Source organism: Vulpes lagopus, chromosome 8 (assembly GCF_018345385.1).
Source record: "Vulpes lagopus strain Blue_001 chromosome 8, ASM1834538v1, whole genome shotgun sequence".
NCBI classification, from domain to species: domain Eukaryota; kingdom Metazoa; phylum Chordata; class Mammalia; order Carnivora; family Canidae; genus Vulpes; species Vulpes lagopus.
In genome coordinates this window covers 18,947,748-18,973,236 of record NC_054831.1, presented here as the reverse complement: position 1 = coordinate 18,973,236, position 25,489 = coordinate 18,947,748, and the positions used below count along the sequence as shown (strand labels likewise).

General features: G+C 42.3%; 1 protein-coding gene across 1 annotated transcript; it reads right to left on the bottom strand.

The window, feature by feature from the left end:
- Positions 1-1,799: 1,799 nt before the first annotated feature.
- Positions 1,800-22,668, bottom strand: NEFM (neurofilament medium chain). Its single transcript, XM_041767420.1, has 4 exons — positions 21,532-22,668; positions 20,658-20,874; positions 2,515-3,153; positions 1,800-1,984 (listed from the first exon to the last, which is right to left on the bottom strand). The coding sequence occupies exons 1-4, from the start codon at positions 22,609-22,611 to the stop codon at positions 1,800-1,802; spliced, it is 2,121 nt and encodes a 706-aa protein (XP_041623354.1). The 5' UTR covers positions 22,612-22,668.
- Positions 22,669-25,489: the final 2,821 nt, after the last annotated feature.

The following is a 25,489-nucleotide window of genomic DNA, read 5'->3' as shown; positions in this document are numbered from 1 at the left end:
TACTTGAGGATCCTCACAAATGTGGCAGCTGGCCTCCCCTAGAGCAAGGCTTCCAAGAAACCAAGGCAGAAGTTGCAATGTCTTTTGTGACCTAGCCTTGAAAGTCACACACCATGATTTCCACTATATTCTTTTCAATCACAGAGATCAGCCTTCCTGATTCAGTGGGAAAGGGAACAGAAAAGGAAATAAACATCGAGAGATGAAGATCACTGGAGATTACCACAAGATAGTGGGCATGTGATGATTTCTTTTGTGAACAATTCTCCATTCAAGAGATTCTGAAACAATTCCAGGTTCAAAAATTTCTCTTTTCTCATCAGAGTACTCATCCTTAATTGATCAGATGTCCTAATTTAAGTTTAAAAATATGTTCATGAAAATTATAGACAGCTTGGCAATGAATGTCATTATCAATGAATTTCTTCATGTTTGTCCTATTGAAGTATTTCTTTAGCAATTCCCCTGTAAGGATTATGTGTTAAAAAGGTATTATGCACATATGAATAACTCCTGATATGTATCCCCATATTATTTTTCTATCAAGCTTGGTTGCTATACTTCAAGGCCCTAGCTTTCTTGTATGAATTCATGTGAAATGAAATATGTATTATTTCAGTTAATTGGGATACATATGGTGGCAGCTGATACATGACTTATGGTAGGTTGTGACAGGAAAATAAAAGTGTTCTTGTTTTGTGAGCTGGTCAAGGCTATCCCAGTTGACCTCAGATTTTTTTTTTTAATATTTAGATTCTGATATAGGACACATGTAATTTTAAATGAGACATTTCCAATAAATAAAAGTTATGTTGGTTACAGCTAATCTTAAATATAAAGTGGCTTTAGAAAAAAAAACCTCAGGCTGTAGATGAGACTCAGGTTTCTTGTAGCTTTTAAAGACATTTTCATTTGTGCATCAACATTAATCCTTTTGCTCTTAGCTAAATGCCATTCTTCCATCTATAACCACTTACATCTGTATAATTTCATATAGAGTACAGGCCATGTCCTGATATGATCACTGAAAAACAAAGAAACAGAAAACAAAATGCTAGCAGGACTTCCATGCAGCAAAACAAATATTCCTTTGTTGCTCTGTATCCCTTCTATTACTAAAGACAGAACCCCATATTAAAACTCTCTTCGACTTTTACCTAATCATCTCTTGTTTGAGAGGAAGGAATGATCTACTCATTCTGAGCTATTAATTTATTTCTAATTATTTATTGACTGGAATAAATCACCTTTTTATCTCAGAGGTTAAAATACACAGAGGCACAGGCACGCACCGTTAGAGTGAACCTCTGGCTTTCTCCTTTCCCTCCTCCACCCAGGCACACTCACGAAAAGCCTCTGTGTGAAAGAGAATCTCAACTGTAAGCCACAAATCATTCACACAGTTTAAGACAGAAGAATTGGTGTCAGACATGTGAAATCCGAGGGCGATTTTGAGGCGAGAATGAAATGCACCACCTTCCCCGCACCGAGATGCCACGTTTGTCAGTTGGCCCCGGGACTGGCTGGGTTCTGAGGACGAGTCGTCCCGGGAATGCTGCATTTAGTGCGAGACTGTGTGTGCAGCCATGCCCTGAGAGTGTGAACCAAATGTCCAAAGGGCTTTAGTGGCTTTAGTACCTCCCCCCCCCATTCCTTCTGGTCCCACTAAAGAGTGGGCATTACAAGAGGGCCAGGGTCCAGCCACCCAGAACCTCCCCGAAATCTCCAGAAATTGGGAGTGGAGGCTGACTGCAGCTTCCACAGCACTGCGACACTTTTCTCGGGGTGACACCCAGCCCTTAAACAAAGGGCCCCTCCCCATGCAAGGCAATCCACTGGGCGTATTTGGAGGAGAGGTGGGGGAGAGGGTGTTCTTTGCGCACCCACTCCTCGTTTATTATTCTGAGATGGGGTGAAGCAGGTGCCTCTTGGTTCAAGTCTCGGAAGCCAGGAGGCTTTGCAGCCTGCACCTCTTCCCTGCCCGCTGGCAAAACACCACTTCGCCCAAACTCAGGAATCATTTAAGCAAGACGAGTGGGGCAGTACTTCCTTGTCGCCCAATGGCAGGGCGTCCTCCCTGAGCAGCTGAAGGTCTAACTGCAGGTTCAGGATCTTTCCTTCCCGTCTGCCCGGGACCAGCTAGATGCTCTGCGGACTCTGCGCTCCCCTCCCCTGGCCCCGCGGTGCGGCGGGAAGAGCGCGAAGCCGGCGTGTTTCCAGACAGAACCGAGAGCACAGGATGGCGTTTTTAGAATCACCCTGAAAATAGGTGGCATTGTCATCCTTTTTAAAATAATGTGAACAATAAACCTCTGTAGCCTGTTAGAATCCAATGAGCCGAGATGCAAGTCTTTGGAAGATCAAAATGCTCTTTGAAAAGGCCAGATATCACTTTTTTCCCCCCTGGAAGCCGCCCCTTGGGGTCGCCTCGGCGCCACCTGACTCTGGTCGCTGCTGGCCACGGCTCTATTGCTTTTCTTTTTTCCTTCCCCTCCCTCCCCGCCCCCGTCTCACCAGGAGAGACCCAGAGCACCGGGTTGGGCCGGGGGTGGGCAGCGCTGGGGGCGCTTAACCAGCTGCTTCCATCCGCGCAGGTGATGCGCAGGGCGCAGAGCTGCCTCCCGGAGCAGGAGCGGGCGCGGCGCGGGGACCCGGTGCGCCCCCCCCCCCCCCGCAAGGGCGATCTCCGCAAAAGTGCGGCTGCGGCAAATTCTCCAGCTGCTGGGACCCCCCCCCGCCCCCACCCCACCCCGCACACGGCCAAGTTCCAAGACTTAAAATGCTTCGGAGCAGATTGGGTGACACATTTTCGGCAGGAAGCCCAGTCATTTGCGGATGGGGCGAGGAAGGGAAGGGGGCGGGGGGGGGCTCGGAATCCTCCTTTTGTTCGATCCTCCTCCAGGTCGCCGCGCCCGGGGCACACGCCAGGAAGGTCCCCAGCTGCGCTGCGCCCACTGCGGTCCCGGGCCGGGCCGGCTCTGCCCCTCGCCAGAAAGGCAGCCTCTCCGGAAACTTCCTGTGGCGGGTCCTTCTCTGCAAGCCCCGGGGGGCGTCCCAGCCAGGGCGGGGGCGGCTCCGGGAGCCGGGGCTGGACCAGGCCAGGGAGGCAGCCGCAGTCGCACCAGGTTGTTCCTCTGCCCTCGGAGGCCCGGCCTGAAGCTTAAGCCACTCAGCAATCGGATTTTAATGTAAAGAAACCGGACTCTGAGGCTTCGGTGGCGCTGCCGTGGGAGTGGGAGCTGGAGGGAGAAGGAGGCTCAGCCCAGGTGGGCTTGCAGCGACCTCCCGATTCCGTGGTTGGAGGGAGACCAGCTGCGTTTGCCTCGCTGGGGTGCTCGTTACAAGAGCAGAGCCTTGGCCCCCACCCCCAAGCCTGTTAGGACCTAGAACCTGCATTTTCAGCAGAACTCAGGTGATGCAGGTGCGCATTAAGCAGGAGAAGCCCTAGTAAAGAAAACAATCAGTTTAGATCTGCAGCTCACTCCCACTCCTGGGGTAGAGAGGGGGAGGCTGAGAAAGTAGTAGGCCCTTCTGCAATAACAAAAGGGAGGCCAGAAGAGACTCTGCTTTCTGCCTTTGTGGCCTTCTCCCTTTGCATGTCGTAAGCTAAGCAGGAGCCAAAGGCTAGTCATCAATTTCAGGTCTTTTCTTCTAAATATTCACTCGTGCCCTAGACAGTTTTGGTGGAGGAACTTGTGTGGAATAGTGAGGGCCAGCACTCACTCCCATTGGGAGGCCTGCTGAGGTAAGGCCATTTGGTTCCTCCCTTTGTGAGGTTGGGAGGCCTTCATCCCCCAGACCCTTTGAGGCTGTCCAGGCTCTTGTGGGAAAACTTACATGGGAGAACCCAAGTGAGCATTACCAGTATAATAATAACTCACTCTCTTCTGGGGGTAGGTGGTGGTTAGAAAACATGCACTAGGGCAGCCCGGATGGCTCAGAGGTTTAGCGCTGCCTTTGGCCCAGGGTGTGATCCTGGAGACCTGGATGGAGTCCCACATCAGGCTCCCTGCATGGAGCCTGCTTCTCCCTCTGCCTGTATCTCTGGCTCTCTCTCTCTCTCTCTCTCTCTCTCTCTGTGTGTGTCTCTCATGAATAAATAAATAAAATCTTAAAAAAAAAAAAAAAGAAAGAAAACATGCACCAGAAATTTCTCTCGACCTCATATCTGTCCCAGGGCTTCCCCACTGCTTTAGCCTGGCCTGGGATCGGTGCTGGTGTATGGGAGGCCCAATGGAAGGAAGGAGGCAAGTTGCATCAGAGGCCTCAAGGTCTCTGAGCCTATATGCTGGGCCAGTCTTTGTCCTGGGGCTGGATGCCAGGTTCAGGGGCTCATTGTAGGCCATGTCTGCTGGTGAGGGTTACAGAAAGTTTATATCATTCATTTACAGAAAGTTTATATCATTCATTCATTCATTCATTCATTCAACAAATAATTTATAAGTAGCTTTCATAGGCCAGATACTGTCTTTCAGCCATGGGGGGTGCAGCATTTACATTAAAAATGTCCTGTTTCTTGGGACACCTAGATGGCTTGGTGGTTGAGTGTCTGCCTTCTGCTCAGGGCATGATCTTGGGGTCCTGGGATCCAGTCCCACATCAGGTTCCCCACCGAGAGACTACTTCTCCCTCTGCCTGTGTCTCTGCCTTTCTTTCTGTGTCTCTCATGAATAAATAAATAAAGTCTTTTAAAAAAATGTCCTGTTTTCATAGAGGCATCTGAGTTTTAAAAAAACATATGCTATCTCGGGTGATATGGGTAATAATGAAAAATGAAGTAAGGTAAGTGGGATAGAATTTGATCAGAGGATGTGCTTTTATGTTGGTTGGTTAGGGAATATTTCTGTATTAAAATGGCATTGGTCAGAGACCTGAAACAAGTGAGAGAGAAAGCCATGCCGGTAGAGGGTGCCTTGAAGGGAGAGCCTGCTCAGTGTGTTAGAATAAGAATAAAGATGCCAAGATGAGAAGTGGTGCAAGATGAGGTCAGAGAGGTAGTGGGTAGGGGAGGTAGGGCCTTGCGGGCTGGGTGAGGATTTGCCATTTTACTGTGTGGGAGATGGTAAACCATGGGAAGTCTATGGAGGGTTTCTAGTCAGAGCAGTGACATGGTGTGACTTGTATGTTAAGAGTCACTCTGGCCATGTGTTGAAGATGAGTGGAGGGGACAAGCGTGGAGGTTATTGACAGTTGGTGAGTAATGATGTTGATTTGTTCACGGATCATTGTGCTAGAAACGGTGGGTTGGGATAGAATTCTGCATAGATTTTTGAAAGTAGAGCCAGTAGATTTTACTGAAAGATGGGATATGGGAGAATGAGTGGAGTTAAGGATGATTCCAAAGTTTTTAATCTGAGAAACTGGGAGAATAGAGTTTTTCCTGAATGAAATGGGAGAAGATGCAGCAGGTTTTGGAGCGGGTGCAACATTAAGGGTAAGTTTTGTTGGTGTTATATTTGAAGTTCAATGCTTGAGGTGCAGATCTTGCTAGTGTTTTGAAGTTCTCCCCTTCAATACAATTAGCCCTTAAAGAAGGAGCTCCATGGAGTGCAAATTTCATAGAATGGTAGGATTCCAGAGTGAGAAGCTACCTAAGATATTTCTTATTTTCCATACAAGGAAACAGATTCTGAAGAATAAAGTGACTTGCATGATGCAATCGGTTTGAGCAGAGCTGGAACTAGAGTCTAAGACTCCAGTGTATTTCTCTGTGCCATACGGTGCTGTCTTGTCAGAAATAATGTTGCTGTTATTCTTGTTCTTTTTTGATGGCCCAGATATTAGTAGATTGTGTTGTAGTCTTGTTTGGTTACAACAACGCTGGTAAAACAGTGGACAAATTGGTACCATTTAACATGGGATTTTCTCTCCTTCTTCCTTTTCCTTCCTCTCTAGGATTTTTGACTTTGTTACTGATCATTTGATGTGTAGTACATGAAATAGTTCTATCAGGGGTCACCTATGGCCTTGGACAGAAGTGTATGAATCAGAGAAGCTCAAGGTGTTGTGACACTCATCTATCTTCTTTTGCTTTTTGGATCAACAATGAGTTGTTTCTGTAAAAAAAAATGTACAGTTTGAGGAACCACTTGAAATTCTCTTCTTCTTAAACAGACACTTGCCTGTAAATTAAGCGAGCTGAATTTAAGTGCTTAGTTTTCAATTCAGTGAACTAGTTGAGTAAATCAGACTTCACACACTGAGAATTCACTTTGCGCCCTTTCCACTGGAAGATGGGAATCTGCCATTCCAGTCTGGAGAGCGATGTGATGATAGCCATATACTACTGCCATCTTGGAAGGACGTGTCTATCATCCCAGCAGTGTGGAGTCTGGGGTCCTGCCTGAAAAGCCCCCTTCTCCCAAGGTAGGCATGTGAAACATGGAGTTGAAGCATGAGGCTTAAGGACCAGAAAATAAAGCCAGCTATTTTGTTATAGAGCAATCAAATTGCCAATTATAATTCCTAAGGCATAAAAGCAGACCTTTTTAGCCAGGAATGACTTGACTCTGAAGCATCAAAATAAGAAAATTGCTTTGAGACTCTTAACCACATGGCGATTGCAAGTGGCCCATGCGTGCCATCATTGCCAAGGCCACATTACACCGTTAAAGCCAACGCATTCATTTTACATCTATGTCATCAGGCTTGTTTTCTCCTTTGTCCCCATCCTACTATCCATATGGGGATAAATTCCCCATCTGTGCGTTCCTTTCATTCTTCACAGTTGAGATTTTAATTTCAATGATTATAAAAATTATCACCCTCATCAGATGTAGGTTTGATAGTGTGTTTTACTTTTGACAGCACTTACACCTTTTCTCATGACATTGAGAGCTAGGAGGACATGCATTCTACACATTTTACAGGTAAAATAGGAGCACAGAGTTTACTGGTTTCCTTTGAGATTCCATCTCCACTTTAATGTATCATGGGCAGTCAACTTCCCATGGCAAAGCCAATGTGCCATTTCCCTGCCCTCTTCCAAAGTCTTCTCCAGTTGTTCCCATATCAATAAGGAAACCCCACACCCCTGTTTCTCAGGTCAAACACTCTGGGGTCACCTTTGATTTTTCTTCTACTCTCTGTAATCCTTCACTGACATATCTTATGGACTTTACTTTCAAAATATGACCAGTGACCTGGTACTTTTCACCATCACTAATGCTACCTCTTTGATTCTAAGTTTGACACCAAACTCTCTTGCCTAGATTATTGCAATAGTTTCCTAACTGGCCCTTTGTCCTCAGCTCCTCCTGTCCCCCATGTATACTCAACATAGTAGCCAGAATGATTCTTTAAAAAATGCACTTGTGTCACTCCTTTGCTCAAAACCCTCTAAAGCTTTGCACTTTCTGTGGTTTACAAGGGCCTTCCCGATCAGACCCCGCCTCTCTTGGATGCCTGCTTCCCTCCGGACTCTTCTGTTCCCACCATTCTGGCCTTCTAGTTACTCTCCAAACATGCCAAACAAGATTTTGCTTAGAGTCTTGGCATACGGCCTGGAATGGATTCTTTCATATGTATCTGTATCTTTGTCATAGATATCTGCCTCTTATCTCATCAATATGCTATATTTATTAGAAGGAGCTCCGTTAACTATTTTCTATGCAATTGCAACTCCCTTCTCCCCATTCAGTATCTCCTAACCTCCTTATCCTACTTTCCTTTTCTCCAAAGCATTTACTCATTCTGAATTCTTTATATTTGCTTTTTGTTTTTTCCCTTCTCCCTCCTACAGGAATTTGAACTCCATGAAGGCAGGGACTTAATTTATTCACTGCTATATTCCTTGGGCCAGGAGTAATGTCTGTCCCATAAAATATTTGTGCTTACAAATATTTGTTGAATGAATGAATGCGTTAATGCATTCAGAGCTATTCAGGATGGAATAGACTGCTTGGTAGACAGTAGACCTCATCGCTGAGGTTTTTCCAATATTGGCAGATTGTTATAAAGTAGATTTAAGGATCACAGGGGTAGGACTAAACTAAATGTCCTTCAAGGACAGTGTTTTGGTATAGAGTAGAGAGCATGTATCTGAGAGAACTGGTCTGAATCTTTTCTCTGATACTTACTGATTCTGTGACATTGGATGGCTTCTCTAAGTCCCCTATTTTCAGTTCCTTATCTGTCATAACAGATTTTATACTTTCCTTTTCATAGGATAATTATGACTTTGAACAAAGTCATTCATGTCAAGCATTTAGACTGTTTTCTGACACTTACTAAATGCACGACAAACACATCACAAACATAACTGTGATGATAATGTCACTTCTATCCTCAGGATTCTGAGAATCTATGAAAGGACGTGCTCCAGGCCACCCAAGGGACAAATGTACTTTTTAACTATTGGTTAGGTCATGCTTTGCCAACCAAATGACATTGTCAGTTCTTTCTCTTCAAGCTTCCTTCTTTAGTTCTGGTAAGAGTCCTGCCTCTCCCCATCCCCCCTTGGTCTCTTGAATAGCTATCTTTTTTGTATTTTTTTCTCAAACCAATTTCGCCTACATCATGACCCTGGCTACTGATATATATATATATATATATATATATATATATATATTTTTTTTTTTTTTGCCTAATTTCAATTTTTTTTGCCTAATTTCAATTTTTAAGTAAAAAATAACCTCACCACAGATTGCTTATCCTGTATCATGTTCAAATTGGATGAATCAAATATCTCTCACTCCCATAGCTGATATGTCTCTGCCATGAGCTGGATGCTCAATAAACATCTATGGATTATAAATCGATAGTTTGAGCTTTAAGAAAGGGCCAAGTGTAGTAGTAGCAGCAGTAGTAGTAGTAGTAGTAATAATAATAATAATAATAATAATAGATTATTTTTGTCAACCAAATCTATTTATTTTCATAGTCTGTACAGTTTGGGGCTATAGTATTGTGGCTTTGAAACTGTTGAATCAACTTGCATAGATAGATTACAGTGACCAAATACAGGGAGCTTTTTGCAGAAGGATGGTGGGATGTGATAAACCCTGCATCCATGTCATATCTAGTCATGGTAATGAATTTGAGATAAAATGAAAAACATTTATAATATATTGAAAAATACTGAATTTTTTTACTGAAAATGTGGGTTACTTAATGATATTTTCAGAATGATCACATCCATCCATATCAAATTTGTACGTAGAATAAAGTTGGAAATATGTTGAAATATAACAGTTATCTAAGATGGCAGGAATATGGATGAATATTCTACAATGAAAATTTATTACACTTGAATGTAAAAATTAAATATCTTTTCTTTTAAGAAATCTCATAGGAATCCATCTGGTAGAACCCACTGGTGACTCTCCCCTTATATGTATAGACAAGTCACTTCTCTGAGCTTCTGTTTCCACAAATTGAGAAGAGAAATCACAATATCTGCCCCACATATTGCAAGGCCTTAAACAAGATGATGTATCTGAAGCTACTTTCTAAACTATAGAGAAATTTACAAGTTTTAGGTGTTTTAATTATTGGCATTGCTGTAAAGACAGATGTTGCCATTGCGTAGAGACTCATGTGACCAGCTATTTTTGATTTATCTCTTCTCCAGCATATTTTTTGACCTTCTGCCTCTTTGGGGGGCACAAACACAGCCAGGTCTCATGTGCTTCGTGGGTAACTGTGCTGGACATGTCCATGTTCAGCTCCAAAGAAGATAGGCCTGGAATAAGAAAACACTATTGTTTACAACAAGATTCTGATTTTCCTGGCACTCTACTTTTGAAATGACTAATGCTTGTGAATTGCTTCCAATTAGATAAAAATTGGATTTCGAATCTATTAATTATAGCCTTTCTGTCCCTGAGACCCAGTAGTGTCCTGATTATTTTCTGCATTTGCATCCAAATCCTACTATTGTTTTAGTTCTAAAGCTGATAGATTCTTGGATGCATATAAGAAATAGCCCATGCCTGCCACCTGGGCACCTCAGCTTTATAGGTAGCATTTGTGCCTCCTTTCATCTGAGATATGCAATTTTTCCAGGAAGTGACCTGCAGAGAAGTTGAGATCCATTCCATCCACCATCTTCACGGCACTGTCTCCTCCTTGGAGGAAGGGATGTGACCCTAGCAAAATGTTATGACTTTTACCTTGGCAAGAAGTTCATGCTGAGGGGTCATATGCTGAGTGGCTCCTAGTGTCATGATTTGTCTCTTAGAGACAGAGGACATCTGCTAAGACTCTCATTCCTGAGTAAGATGAGTTATCCTGTGAAGAAAATGACCCATATAAAGGGCCTACACATTCCCTTGGTCTAAAGCTGGAAATCTAAAATCTAAATGGATTAATGATGCATTGGTTATAATCCATTGATCCAATGATTAATGATCTTGATTATTACACACAATCTTGGGGCTTTTGGACAAAGGGGGAAGAGAAATACAGGGGCCTCAAATGGAAGTATACAAGAAGGAGAAAAGAAGTAGACAGCAGAAAAGAAACTGGGATAGACACTGCAATTGTTTTAACCTTCCTAGAAGTTTCACTTTAAAGATAGCTTGGTTGAAACCAACATTTGGATTTTCCTGGTTTATTGATCCCTTGTTCCCTTGTTCCCTTGACCATAGCTTCTAACTGTTCAGAGTCATTGTAAGACAAGCTAAATTAAACATACATCCCCTAATGTATATAATAAATAGCATTTTTTAGCTCTTATCAGAGGGTAGAGAATTTACTCTGATCTAAATGCTTCACAAGAATAATACTCTTTAATCCTCAAATAACTCTTTTATTGGCACTATTTTGGAGATGAGAGAACTGATGTTCAGAAAGGAGAGTTGCCCAAGGTCACACAGTCAGTGTGCCAGTCATCTGTCAGTATGTGTTCTGCTCCAGATCTCACCTTGGCCCTGCTCTGTAGGAGAGGGAACTACATATCCCAGCCTCCTTTGCTGAATAGCTTCCAGGGAGTATTGGCCAATGAGAGGTACTAATGAAAGAGTGGAAGACTGGGAGAGGGGATGATCTGAGGATTTTCCCTGGCATTCCCGGCTCTGCTTTAGGCAGCCTGTCTGGTAAGGCTTGCATCTCCTTTTTGAGTCTGGCTTCCACTGGACAATGCCTCCCCTCCATGGTCTCAGTTCTTACAAGGCTGCCTCTGCTGCCATGGGTCTAAGCTTCTGCCAGATGCCCTGGCTTTTGAATTCTGCTAACATCTACTCATGTCACTCCAATCCCAGGGATGATAACGGCTTCTTTCTGTTACTAATTTCTGGCTGGTTGCCTCATTGTCTCCTACTATGGACTAAATTGTGTCCCCCTCAAATTTATATGTTAGAGCCCGACCTCTCAGTGTGACTATATTTGGAGATAGGGCCTTTATGGAAATAGTTAAGGGTAAATGAAGTCATAAGGATGGGGTCCTGAGCTGATAGAAGACAAATGAAAGATCTAGCTCTCTCTCTCTCCCAGCCATGTAAGAAAACAGTGAAAAAGTGGTTGTCTACAAGCCGGAAACAGAGTTCTTTCCAGAACCTGACCATGCTGGCATCTTGATCTTGAACTGCCAGCCTTCAGAAGTATGAGATTTTGTTATGGCAGCCAGAGCTGATTAACATACCCCCTTTTAGCTTCTCAACCTTTCCTTAACTTTGTGGTATCATTTTCCCACATTAATTTCCATTCTACTTCCATTCCAGAATGTTTTTGTCTTTTTCTTTTCTTGATTGGCCTCTGACTTAGTAACTCAGCTAGGAAGTTCAAACCTGAGATTCCAAATCAAAATCTGTGTTTTTATTATTTATTTATTTATTTTTAAAATCTGTGTTTTTAAAAGCTATGTTATACTTCTTAGATTGTTTTTGGTTGTCTGCAGAGATTTGGAGGAAGAGCCAAGTAAATAATTTGAAACCAAGGCTCTGTCTGGCCAGTGCCACCAAAAAGGATGGAAAAAGAAAAAAATGAGTTTCAAATTTTGAGAAGTTCTCTTTATGACATTTCAGACACAGCCTTTGTAGTTATGGGCAGTGATTGAGAGTATGTGTAGCGATAGAACACTCTTGTTAGTGGCCCTGTTCCAATGCAGCCGCAAGAGGGGAGGGGATATTATATCTGTGAAATGTGGATATTGATATTCTTTGCCAACATCATGAAATGTATCATACAATGAAATGCCAAGTGTGGAACTGAATAGAGTGTTAGGGTGGCATTTAATTATATATTTTTCTCTTTTCTGATAACACATGAAATCATAGAATGTTAACATCGGGAAAGCAGAAGTCTCTACGGTCTTTAATTTTCTCATCCTTTGGCAAGTTTTTCTCCTCCTTCCTGTAAGAGTTTACTTTTTTTAAAACCAGTTTGAGAAGACGGCGAATACTTTGAAAGATCTCTTTCACTGCTCTTTCCCAGACCTTGTATTTTGCATCTCTTAATGAGAATACTGAGATCCATGTCTCTTCCTGAGAAATATAAGCATATCCCTCACAAAGGACATGAAGCAAAGTAGTTTGTTAATTGCCAATGAGAAAGTGATAACTTTAGAAATGTTGGTGCCTATTTAATGGGTAGCTGATGAAGAATAGAGATGGGCACCAGCCCTCCAAGTGTCATGACCACATGATTTATTTCTATTTAAAATGCTCATTCTAATATGCCAAGGGAATGAACCCAGGGGATGGGTGAGGTTAACTGCTTTCACAGGGACATGGTGATAATTAAGGTGGATTATTAAGGTGATTATTAATGCCTAGCAAAGGAAATTTCATCTCAAGTTATGATAGTAACAGAGTACAGTGAGTGGGTTATGGAAGTGAAATATCAAATTTGGCCAAATTTCCAACATGTTACTTTCAAGATATGTTTTACTAGAACTGTTCAAACCTACCTAATGATAGATACATACAAATAATTTCACTTGATACTTAATCATTTTAATTCAAAGTACTTTTCCTTATTGCTATCTCTAAGGAACAAATTGTTGATCAAAGATGATAGGCAAGTACCCATTGCTGTGCCCTACAGTCAGTTATGTTAAAGGTGAGTAACTAATAGAAGAAAGATTCATTTGTTTGCACATTGCCTTCTTTAGAGTCTGAGAAATGGAAAAATAGGGACATGAGGTGTTTCATGCTCCAATCAGAATATTAATATATTTTATTTTGCAAAGAGGATTCCATAAAATAGGTTTACATATTCAAGCAGAGGATAATGGAACCTAGACTATAATCCAAGGGACTTGATGGATGTGATGTTTCTGCCACTTAAACGGCAAGGAGTTTTATTTATTTATTTTTTATTTTTTAAAGATTTTATTTATTTACTCATGAGAAATACACACACACACACACACACACACACACACACACACACAGGCAGAGACACAGGCAGAGGAAGAAGCAGGCTCCATGCAGGGAGCCCGACATGGGACCGACATGGGACTCGATCCCGGTTCTCCAGGATCGGGTCCTGGGCTGAAGGCAGCGCTAAACTGCTGAGCCACCTGGGCTGCCTTGGCAATGAGTTTTAAAAGAACATTCAAGGAGGTCAGTTAATTCCTCCATAAAGTTAAAAAAATGGACAATGGGAACTGTTTAGGGCAGGCTAGCCCCAGTGGGTAGAGGTTCATTCCAGAGGTGAACAAACACAGAATACATATTTGCTATCTTTTCTATAAATGTATGTAGTGAAAAATGTATGGGTTTTATATGAGAAAGGCTTGAGTTCTAATCCTTAGGCCCAAACTTCTGCAAAAATTGGCAATAAAAATAATTCTTGCACATATATTTTTATGAGGATTCAATGATTTATTACAGGTAAGGTGTCCAGCATATAATAAACTTAACAATTATTATGGTGCTGAGTTATTTCGATTTGGGCCTGGGCCTTCACCTTTCTGAAGGTCCATTTTAGGAAAAAGGGAATAGAGATTTACATGACTCCTCAGAGCTTGCATCAGTAGGTAAAAGTTGTGGGGAGTCAGATATTGGAATGATGAAAGCTGCCTACAAACAGTTAAAGCTGCCTAATGGATGCCTCAGGACAAAGTAACTTTTCCTGTTCTGCAGGTACTCAATTGTAGGATAAGCAACTACTTTGCAGGCATGAAAAAGGGGAGTTCAATATCATAAGCAAATCCAACTTTTAGGATTCTAAGTAACAAATAGTAAATAGAGTTCAAATGTATCTAGCTCTTCTTTCTGAAGGCTTGCTATAGTTTAAATTTTTTGTGTATATCACTTGAAAATATGATAATTTAATACATGCTATGATTTTTTTAAAAAGATTATTTTATTTACTTATTTATTTGAGAGAGAGAAAGAGATGATGAGAGAGAGCATGAGCAGGAATGAAAGGGAGAAGCAAGCTCCTGGCAGAACCAGGACCCTGATGCGGGGCTTGATCCCAGGACCCTGGGATCATGACCTGAGTTGAAGGTAGACACCTAACTAACCAAGCCACCCAGGTGCCCCTACATGCTACTATTTTAATGAATACCTTTAAAAGTAATAATAATAATAGGGGCACCTGGGTGGCTCAGTGATTGAGCCTCTGCAGTGGGCTTCAGGTCGTGATCCCCGGATCCTGGGATGGAGTTCCACATTGGGCTCCCCTCAGGGAGCCTGCTTCTCCCTCTGCCTGTGTCTCTGCCTCTCTCTCTGTGTCTCTCATGAATAAATAAATAAAATCCTAAGTAAATAAAACTAATAATAATAATAATAGCAAGGATAATTTACCATTTACTAGGCACCTATTGTTTATCAAAGATGGTTATTCATTGCTATTTTTACATTTGTAATTTTAATTGGACCACCCAGAAACAACCAGGTAGTCTGGATTAGAAAGAAAGCTGGAGAAAAGGATAGACATCTTCTTACCCCTTCACCCCCAGGTATCCACATATTACAAATTTAAGTGGATATAAATTAATAACTTTTAGCTTTTTATTCTAAATATTAGCACAAGCTATTTCAAGTAGAAAATACTCTTTAGCTGAAATATTCTTTTTGGCTATGAATACATTTTTGACATCTAAATTGAGAAAGGTTTACAAACATTATCTCAGGATTCAAACTTTCCTTGAATTTTTCAAGTCAAAGTGGGAGGTGTGGGATGTTGTGGCTTGTGGTGATTTCCAGGTTTCCCAAGTCCAAGGGCATATTATTATATTACTTTGTGTTTGAGTTGCGTTACTCTGTGTTTTCAAACAATCTATGGTTTTTGGAGAATATTATGAAAAATTAAAATTAAGGGTAGTTAGAAGCTCTAATGTGAACTGGTAATTTTACCCCTTTCACCAAAATTCCCTTAAGAGATAAGAACCCAGGGTGTGCCTGAGTAGCTCAGTTGGTTGAGCGTCCACCTCTTGATCTCAGCTCATCTTTATTTCAGTCAGGGTCATGAGCTCAAGCCCTGCATTGGGCTTCATGCTGGGCTTGAAGCCTACTTTAAAAAAAAAGAGAGAGAGAGATGAGAACCAGACAAGGAGATTAATTTCTTTTTCATGGCATCATCATGGCCTACTTTCTAATGAATGTGAGAAAGCCCAAAGATAGAGCCTTTGATATTTGCAGTTGGCCTCTGACTTGTAATCCTATGATTTTAATTCAGAATCAGGAACCTCCTGTGTCTGCCTTCTGAAAACAATATCATCACTCAAATTCTTGGACCTTGATTCCATGCTTTCATAACTCTCTTCCTCTCCCATCTCCCCATACATCCAAAGTAAGACCAGAGGCATGGGGATGGGCCTATGTAAGTGGTCTAACATCCTACTTAGGTCTTTGGAATGATTACCTTCCCCTTAAATATTAAAAAAAAGGGGGGGGGCTTTTGATCTAGTCAATGGCCAATTATTTTCAACTATGGTTTCTTCTAAGATAAGAATGCTAACTAGACTTAAGGATTATTACCTAAAATTAATAACCTATTGAAGATATAATGTGATCATTTTTCAAAATACCTCAAATAAGAAGTAGAAGAGAATTCCGAGAGCCTTGCATTACAGTGTGGAGCACAATCAATATGAATTTGGGGATTTAAAGTTGTCTTTATAGGCCTAACCCAAAATTATCTCTAATTCTCAATATTGCTCTAAATAATTTGCATGAAGAAAGTGTTAAGCCCCATGATTATGTAGGTGGATTATTGGGTATCTAAGCAGCTTCTATGGTTTAATTGGAGTGAAAAATGGAACTATTTTCCACTCAAATTCTCTATATGGATAATGAACATATTATAGTGTATTATACACTGTATTATCAGTATACCTGATAAATATATGTATTTATGCATACATGTATGTTTATATTGTATACTTATTCTGGTAAACTCATTGTGATTGCAATCTGTGTTAAAAACATACATAAGGAGACTAATGTTTTAGTCAATGTCTTATGACCATATTAAATATTTTTTTTACCTGTAGCTTTAATTTAATTTAAAATTCGATATATTCAGCAATTATTTTGATCAGCTGCTATGTATCTATTACAGTGCTAGGTACTTCCACAGCTATCATCTCATTTTTTTTATAAATTTATTTTTTATTGGTATTCAATTTGCCAACATACAGAATAACACCCAGTGCTCATGCTATCATCTCATTTAATTACCTCAGCAGCCCTTTGAAGAGTATGTTAGTGCCCCTCCTTTGTAGATAAATAAGTGGAAGCTGTCTTAGTCTGTTCTGACAAATGCCAGACTGGGTAGCTTATAAACAACAGAAATTTATTTTTCACAGTTCTGGGGTCTGGGAAGTTCAAGACCAAGGCACCATGATCCAATGTCTGGTGAGAACCTGCTTCCCTGTTGAAAGATGGCTCTCTCTTAATGTCCTCACATGGTGGAAGGGAGAAAGGAGCTCCTTTAGTTTTCTTTTATAAGGGCACTAATCCTATTCATGAGGGCCCCATCCTCAGAACTTAAGCACCTCCTGAAATTCCCACCTCCAACATTGGATATTAGGGTTTCACGTATGAATCTGCAGGACACAAGCATTCAGTCTATAACAGAAGCTTAGAGGGATAAAATAAAATGGACTCAAGACACGCAATCTCTCTGCAGACCTGGGATGTGAACTCCAATGCAGCGTTTTTGTCAAAGCTTTATTCTACGGGTAGAAGAGCCCTGGAAGTGGAAAAATTTTGTGCAGATCCAATAAAATAATTCACTTAAAAATAGCTCCTGTTTTCCTTTGGGAAAATTACATAAACCAATAGGAAAAAATAACTTGCTCCAAACTGGAACAACCAACCTATTTGTTGTGGAAATGAATATCCCAATGTTTCAATACTGTCTCTCCACTGACTGGCAATAGAAGACAGTGTGCTAGAAATAACACTTTCCGTTTCCATTGAACATTAAAGTTGTCATAAGAAAAGTGTTGGCCACATTTTTGTACACTGCAAGCTGTTGTGGTAGAAGGAATCACCGCTTATTTTGTATCTGGATGCTTTATTCTTCTCATGATGCAAACAGTGACACATAGAAGTGATATTGCATCTTTTTTTTAATGTAAAGAGATCTGTAGGCATAATAAATGAAAGACTCATGGCATATATCTCTATTCTTTCTTTCAATCTGAAGAGAGAGAAGGGACCACCCCAGAATCAACTTATAAATTGAGTTGGCCACAATGGATGGATTTGAGGGGCAGTGTACTACAAGGGGTTAAGCATTTGTGCTCTGGAGCCAGATATCTGGATTAAATCCCAGCTTTATTATATACTGGCTGTGTGGCACAAAGACAGTTAAAAAATGTTTTTCTGAGCCTCAGTTTCCTATTTGAAAATTGAGAACTAATTAGCTTTTGTACTTCTTACATTTAAAATGAAGTAGTATTTCCTAATGCAATCTACTAAAAAGGAGAAATTCTATTTATCAATGGCTTAATGTCATTGTAGCCAGGAACTGATTACAGTTAGGGAAAAAGCATTCTAACTTCATAAATACTTGGAGGTTTATGTTAAGTTTTTTTTTTTTTTTAACATTATATGGTCTCAATTATGTTAAGTTTTAAATAGAATCTCTCTCTGTCACTGAACATATTTGAAAACATGAATTTCACATTGCATTCTCTTTAAATAGTATTGTAGCAATTGGCATTGCCAGTAGAAATAGTGAATTCCAGAAGAGAAGATCATTGTATTCCTGACCATAGCCCATGATAATTATTTGTTGAATTAATGATAGAACCAAGCAATCTGATACCTTTAGACTTGTTGGCGTGCTTATCAAAGATATATTATTTTTAAAGAGGACTGGAACATTCTCTGGAAAATATCTATCTATCTATCTATCTATCTATCTATCTATCTATCTATCTATCTATCTATCTATCTATCTATCTATCTATCTATCTATCTATCTATCTATCTATCTATCTATCTATCTATCTATCTATCTATCTATCTATCTATCTATCTATCTATCTATCTATCTATCTATCTATCTATCTATCTATCTATCTATCTATCTATCTATCTATCTATCTATCTATCTATCTATCTATCTATCTATCTATCTATCTATCTATCTATCTATCTATCTATCTATCTATCTATCTATCTATCTATCTATCTATCTATCTATCTATCTATCTATCTATCTATCTATCTATCTATCTATCTATCTATCTATCTATCTATCTATCTATCTATCTATCTATCTATCTATCTATCTATCTATCTATCTATCTATCTATCTATCTATCTATCTATCTATCTATCTATCTATCTATCTATCTATCTATCTATCTATCTATCTATCTATCTATCTATCTATCTATCTATCTATCTATCTATCTATCTATCTATCTATCTATCTATCTATCTATCTATCTATCTATCTATCTATCTATCTATCTATCTATCTATCTATCTATCTATCTATCTATCTATCTATCTATCTATCTATCTATCTATCTATCTATCTATCTATCTATCTATCTATCTATCTATCTATCTATCTATCTATCTATCTATCTATCTATCTATCTATCTATCTATCTATCTATCTATCTATCTATCTATCTATCTATCTATCTATCTATCTATCTATCTATCTATCTATCTATCTATCTATCTATCTATCTATCTATCTATCTATCTATCTATCTATCTATCTATCTATCTATCTATCTATCTATCTATCTATCTATCTATCTATCTATCTATCTATCTATCTATCTATCTATCTATCTATCTATCTATCTATCTATCTATCTATCTATCTATCTATCTATCTATCTATCTATCTATCTATCTATCTATCTATCTATCTATCTATCTATCTATCTATCTATCTATCTATCTATCTATCTATCTATCTATCTATCTATCTATCTATCTATCTATCTATCTATCTATCTATCTATCTATCTATCTATCTATCTATCTATCTATCTATCTATCTATCTATCTATCTATCTATCTATCTATCTATCTATCTATCTATCTATCTATCTATCTATCTATCTATCTATCTATCTATCTATCTATCTATCTATCTATCTATCTATCTATCTATCTATCTATCTATCTATCTATCTATCTATCTATCTATCTATCTATCTATCTATCTATCTATCTATCTATCTATCTATCTATCTATCTATCTATCTATCTATCTATCTATCTATCTATCTATCTATCTATCTATCTATCTATCTATCTATCTATCTATCTATCTATCTATCTATCTATCTATCTATCTATCTATCTATCTATCTATCTATCTATCTATCTATCTATCTATCTATCTATCTATCTATCTATCTATCTATCTATCTATCTATCTATCTATCTATCTATCTATCTATCTATCTATCTATCTATCTATCTATCTATCTATCTATCTATCTATCTATCTATCTATCTATCTATCTATCTATCTATCTATCTATCTATCTATCTATCTATCTATCTATCTATCTATCTATCTATCTATCTATCTATCTATCTATCTATCTATCTATCTATCTATCTATCTATCTATCTATCTATCTATCTATCTATCTATCTATCTATCTATCTATCTATCTATCTATCTATCTATCTATCTATCTATCTATCTATCTATCTATCTATCTATCTATCTATCTATCTATCTATCTATCTATCTATCTATCTATCTATCTATCTATCTATCTATCTATCTATCTATCTATCTATCTATCTATCTATCTATCTATCTATCTATCTATCTATCTATCTATCTATCTATCTATCTATCTATCTATCTATCTATCTATCTATCTACCTATCTATCTATCTATCTATCTATCAATCATCTATCTCTCCATCCTATCAATCTATGGCCTTTCTCAGCCAGATGATGGCAATAGTAAGCTGTAACAGAGAAACAGAGACATTGAATGTCCTGGAATCTGTCCTTGACATTGTAAAGTTGAAAAGCTGAAAGCACTGCATGAAATATTAAGAACTAAAATTCCGTTTTTGTTTCAAACAGTTGGAAAACATCTCTCACTAAAATAAAAAAAGTTTAAGCGTAATTGGCGCCCTCCCTCAAAACACTGTGTCTAGATACCTATTTTAGTGAATGTTTACCCTTTAAATCTGTATGGAGTAGTAGAACCACATTTACAGTTCTTCAGAATAGTTTTTTTTTTTTTTCCTTTGTTTGGTTTTGTTTTAATTAAGAAAGCAAGCCAGGCCCTGACTTAAGATCCCTGCCACCTGCTTGCTTGAACTCAAGTGATGGGGGTCCTGTGGGCACAGCCTCCGCAGTGCGGTAAGTGTTCCCGCCGGGTGGGTGGTGAGCTCGGTACCTGTACGCCGCGATCTCAATATCCAGAGCCATCTTGACGTTGAGGAGGTCCTGGTATTCTCGCAAATGACGAGCCATTTCCCACTTTGTGCCCCGAAGCTCATTTTCCAACTGCTGGATGGTGTCCTGAAATAGACACAGCCAGAGAGGCTCATCCCTCCGCCAGCCGACGTCGCTCTGCAAAACCACTTGCCACCCCCTCCCCCCACTTCCCTCCAGTTCTGCAAACCCCGGTAGCTTCCGGCCCCTTAAAAAACACAAACACGAAAACCACGGAGGAACTCATCGAATGCACAAAGGAACAGGATCAGCTGGACAGGAGGAGATTCCCGGGGCACAGCCCCATGCAGTAAGACTCCAGGAAACAAACGTGTTTGGGGAGAACCTGTGCGCCCATCGGGCCTCTCGCCTCCGAGCCCTTTCGGGCTGAGTGTGCCCACGGGCCAGAAAAGTTGAGAACACGCGCGATGCTGCACCAGCCACCGTACAGGTGCCGCTGCGCCCACCACCCGACCGTGCGCCCTACCCGCCTGCCGAAGACCAGAACTCCCGAGCCGGCGGGAAGCCGCCCTTTGCGAGCGGGCGGGGCCCGCGGGGAGCCCGAGGCGCCGGGCGGGGGAGGAGCGGGGGCGGGCTGCGGAGGGCGGGGACGCGGGGCGCCCCTGCCTCGCTCGGCGGCCGCCAGGGAGCGCGGCGGAGAGCCCGCCGGGTCGCGTGCCCGAGCTCCGGGGGCGCGCGGCGCTGGCGCTGGCGCAGGCCCGGCCGCGCAGCCGCGGTCCCTACCTGGTAGCTGCTGAGATCGTGGTTATGGCGCTCCTCGATGTCGCTGAGCTGCCGCTCCAGGGACTCCTTGGTGCCGCGCACCGACTCGAGCTCGATGCTCTTGGACTGCAGCTGGCGCCGGTACTCGGCGATCTCCTCCTTGGCGGAGCGGATGGCCTCCTTGTTCTGCTCGGCCGCCTCGGTCAGCTTGGCGTAGCGGCACTTAAACCACTCTTCGGCCTGGTGCATGTTCTGGTCCGAGTGGCATTCGAGCTGGGAGCGGATCTCCTTCAGCGCCGACGAGATGTCTGTCTTCAGGTAGTCTTTGCGCTCCACCGTGATGTGCGACGCCTGGATCTGGGCCAGCAGGTCGGCCACCTCCTCCTCGTGGTTGCTCCGCAGGAAGGCCACCTCGTCCTGCAGCGACTGCACCTTCTTGTCCAGCTCCACCTTGACCAGCGACGCCTCCTCGATGTCCTTGCGCAGCGCGCGGATGGCCGCCTCGGTGTCGTCGCGCAGCCGTGCCTCCTCCTCGAAGCGCTCCTTGAGCCGGTGGATGTCTTCCTCCAGGTGGTCCGAGTCCAGCTGCACCTGAGCCTTCTCGTGGTTCACCAGCTCGAGGGTGGCGCGCAGCTCGCGGATCTCCTGGTCGTACGCGTCGCCCAGCTGGGCGTGCGAGGCCTGCTTCTGCCGCAGCGCCTGGATCTCCGCCTCGATCTCCTTGTTCTGCTGCTCCAGGTAGTGCACCTTCTCGATGTAGCCCGCGAAGCGGTCGTTCAGCCCCTGCAGCTGTTCCTTCTCGTTGGAGCGGGACAGCTTGTAGTCTCCGCCCGGCCCGGAGCCGCCGTTGAGCAGCGACGAGGACTGGCTGAAGTCGAGGCTGCTCTCGGCGGAGCTGAGCATAGCCGAGCTGTAGGCGAGGCGCGGGGCGAGCGCGCTGCGCTTGTAGGAGGAGGACACGGTGCTGGGCGAGCCGCGGGACCACGACTGCGAGCGGAAGCCGCTGGACGGGGAGCCGCTGACGCGGCTGAAGCTGGAGCGGGTCTCGGTGACCCGCCGGTAGGCGGACGGGTTGCCCAGCGAGTCCAACGTGTAGCTCATCTTGGAGGCCTCGGGGCGTGTGGCTGTCACAGCGCTCTGCTGGGCTCGCCGCAGCCCATTTATAGCCGCGGCGGCTGGTCCCGGGCCAGGGCCCCGCCCCGTGGAGGCGGCGGCCGAGGAGGCGGGGACTGCGGGCCCCGGGCCGGGGGAGCCGAGGGGGGTACGGGCAGCCCAGCGGTGATTCAGCGCCAGCTCCACGTGGGCCCGCGCCGCCTCGGACCCCGGACTTGGCTGCCCGGCCCGGGCCCCGGCCCCTCCCCCAACGCTCCTCTCTGCCCCAGACCACTTGTCGCCCATCAAGCCCCCTCTCTCCATTTCCCTTCGCCTTCGGACTGCATCGTGCACCCTCGGCGCGAGGGTGCACCCAACGCCCTTTCTTTGTCTAGTCACTCTTCAGCCACGTCGGGCAGCTCTTCTCCCGACCCCCTGGCCACCCGCGGCTCTCGTTTCTTCTTTTGCCCTTTCTCCATTACTTTTTTTTTCTTTACTCATCTTCTGTGCCCATCTCTTTCCCTCCTTTCGGGCATCTCTTCGCTCTCCCACTCCACTTTCAGCCTTTAGTCCCACTCACTGAGCCCCTCCCTCCTGGACCCCTTTTTTTCCCCCTCTCCATCCTTTCCTTCTCCCCTTCTCCTTCCTCCCCTCCCCCTACTTTCCTCCCCTCCCCCATCCTCTTTTCCCCTCGCCTCCCTCCCCTTCCCCCACTCCTCCTTTTAAAGCAGCCCCAGATGAGCACTAGCACAGAGTTGGGCCTAGAAGAAGAAGAAGAAGGAAAAAAAAAAAAAAAAGACTTTGAAGAACAGTCGGCCTGAAGGCTTCGGGAAGGGGACAAAGAGGATGGGCCTGGGTAGTTATTTGTATTAAAAGTGGGATGTGGCGCTACACTCTGCTTAACGTTTGGGGGACGTCCGCAGCTTCCGCGGGGGCAGAAGGTAAGGCGCTTGTGCTCGCTATGGCGCCGGCAGCACCAAGGACAGCGCCCAGGCCGCGAGCCGGGAGAGACTCGGGTGCCCTGGGGGCTCGTCACCCTGCGGTGCCTGTGAGGTTGGCGGGGGTTTCCTTACCCCTCTTCTCCCAGAGTAAATACAACTAAAGCCTGTTTGTAGTGACTCTGTTTGCAGGGGCCAAGCTGGAATCAAACACTAAGATTTCTCTGCAATGCAGAGTTGGCACAATGAACCGATTGCAGATTTTGAAAACAACTAAAAATTCATTAAAGTCAGGTAACAGAAATAATATACTTGCAGCCCAGTGTGAGCTTTCTAACATATGGTAGACGCAGGTGATCAAGAGATAAAAGGACTGAAATTTGAAGGTCAAATATTCCTTGGAAAGGAGGATTTGAAATATGCTGAGGAGAAAAGTCCAGGGGAATATAGTTTGTGAGAAGTTTGAACACAAACAATTGCTTTGTCATCATTGTGTTCAGTACTCCCTGTATGTAACTGCGGTGATTGGAGAGCACCTGAATCAATTTAAAATTAATTTAAAAGTTGCCAAACAGGTTCACCACAACCTTGAATGAAACCAGGTGTTTTTTTTTTTTTTTCTTTCAATTAAAATGTATTTCCCCATTTAGATATTAATGACTGATTTGGGATAGATTTTCCATAGCTTTAAACATGTTTATTTCAGCAAACAATCTACACAGACTTCCTGATGGTCTGGTGCACTAGTAACTGGTAAAAATGCCCTTCTATTGTACATAGTGCTTTGGGGTAATTCAGGGTGAAAAAAGTTCAGAATCCTGCAAGACAAAGTGAAGAGCAGAGTGTAAGACTAATGACTGAGTTTGCTGGGGCCACGGGCACAAATGATTGCATATGAAATGCTTGGTGTGGCTGAGAAGAAATCACCGCATGTGAAAAGCAGAGAGTCCAGACCTAAATGTACTCCTTTCACAGCATGCTTTCTCTAGTCTTTTTTTTTTTTTTAAATGACGTGGTCATGTCAATCAGTAAGTTTCTAGAGGTTTTTATTTTTATCTTTTATTTTTACCAGATCTCTTGGCCCATTTGTATTTTATAATAGAAGGGGTTAATTTAAGGAGTTACTTTTAGCTCATTAATGTGAAACTGCAGCATTGCAGGCTGTGTGGGGGAAGGATGTTCTAGTTTGCTGAGTGACAGGTTATCTTTTAGGCAAGGAGAGCCCATGTCTCAAGCTGTTGGGAAAGGCAGATGACAGAGTAAGGGGATTAGACTTGTGAAGATGAGAGAAAAGAGGGGATTTTTTTTTTTTCTGGTATCTGATGGATACGTAAAGGAAAAGAGAAAGAAATTTTCCTGCCCTTCTGTAAAGTACTGCCAATCTCCAGGTTGGAAAGAGGACATCAGATAAGGCCAAATGCTAATTATGCAGTAATTCTGCCTTAGTTACTTACTACTTTCTGCTTTTATTAAAAAAAAAAAAATTAAAAACCCTTTGGAGTTTTATGTTGGATTTGCGCTTTGAGGACTTTCTGCAGTGAGAGCAAATGGTTAACAGGCAGGCTGCTGCTGTGAGTTGTCTTCAGGGTTTTAAAAATGAGATGACTCTGCAGAGAGACATTTACAAGGAAACACATGTCTAACTTCACAATTAGCCTGTTTTGCCTTGTATCTAAACTAGCTCAGAAATTGTTAAGCTTCCAGCTGGTTACAGAAGGAGGAAAGCACTGCGTACAAACAAAATACCGGCCAGTTACTCGGGCTAAATACAGTCAGTGACTATATCTTAAAATTGTAACTTCGGTGTCATATGAAGTATTGTTCAGCCTGGTCACAACAGGATAGCACAGAGAGAATTATATCAGTCGCCTTATTCATGGAAAAAGTTCCCATGGCTTATGGGAAAAAATGACTGGTCCAATTTCACATTGACTGAAATGTTTTATTTT

Bases quoted from the DNA above. Each gene is read 5' to 3' on its own strand.
- NEFM (XM_041767420.1), bottom strand. From the start codon at position 22,611: ATGAGCTACACGTTGGACTCGCTGGGCAACCCGTCCGCCTACCGGCGG. The intron at 3,154-20,657 runs GTGGCAGGGATC...CTTAAGCTTCAG, and splicing joins ACTTGAGTTCAAGCAAGCAG to GCCGGGCCTCCGAGGGCAGA. The intron at 1,985-2,514 runs GTGAGACGGGGG...GTGTTTTGCCAG, and splicing joins GGTGCTCTGGGTCTCTCCTG to CGGGCAGGGAAGAGGTGCAG.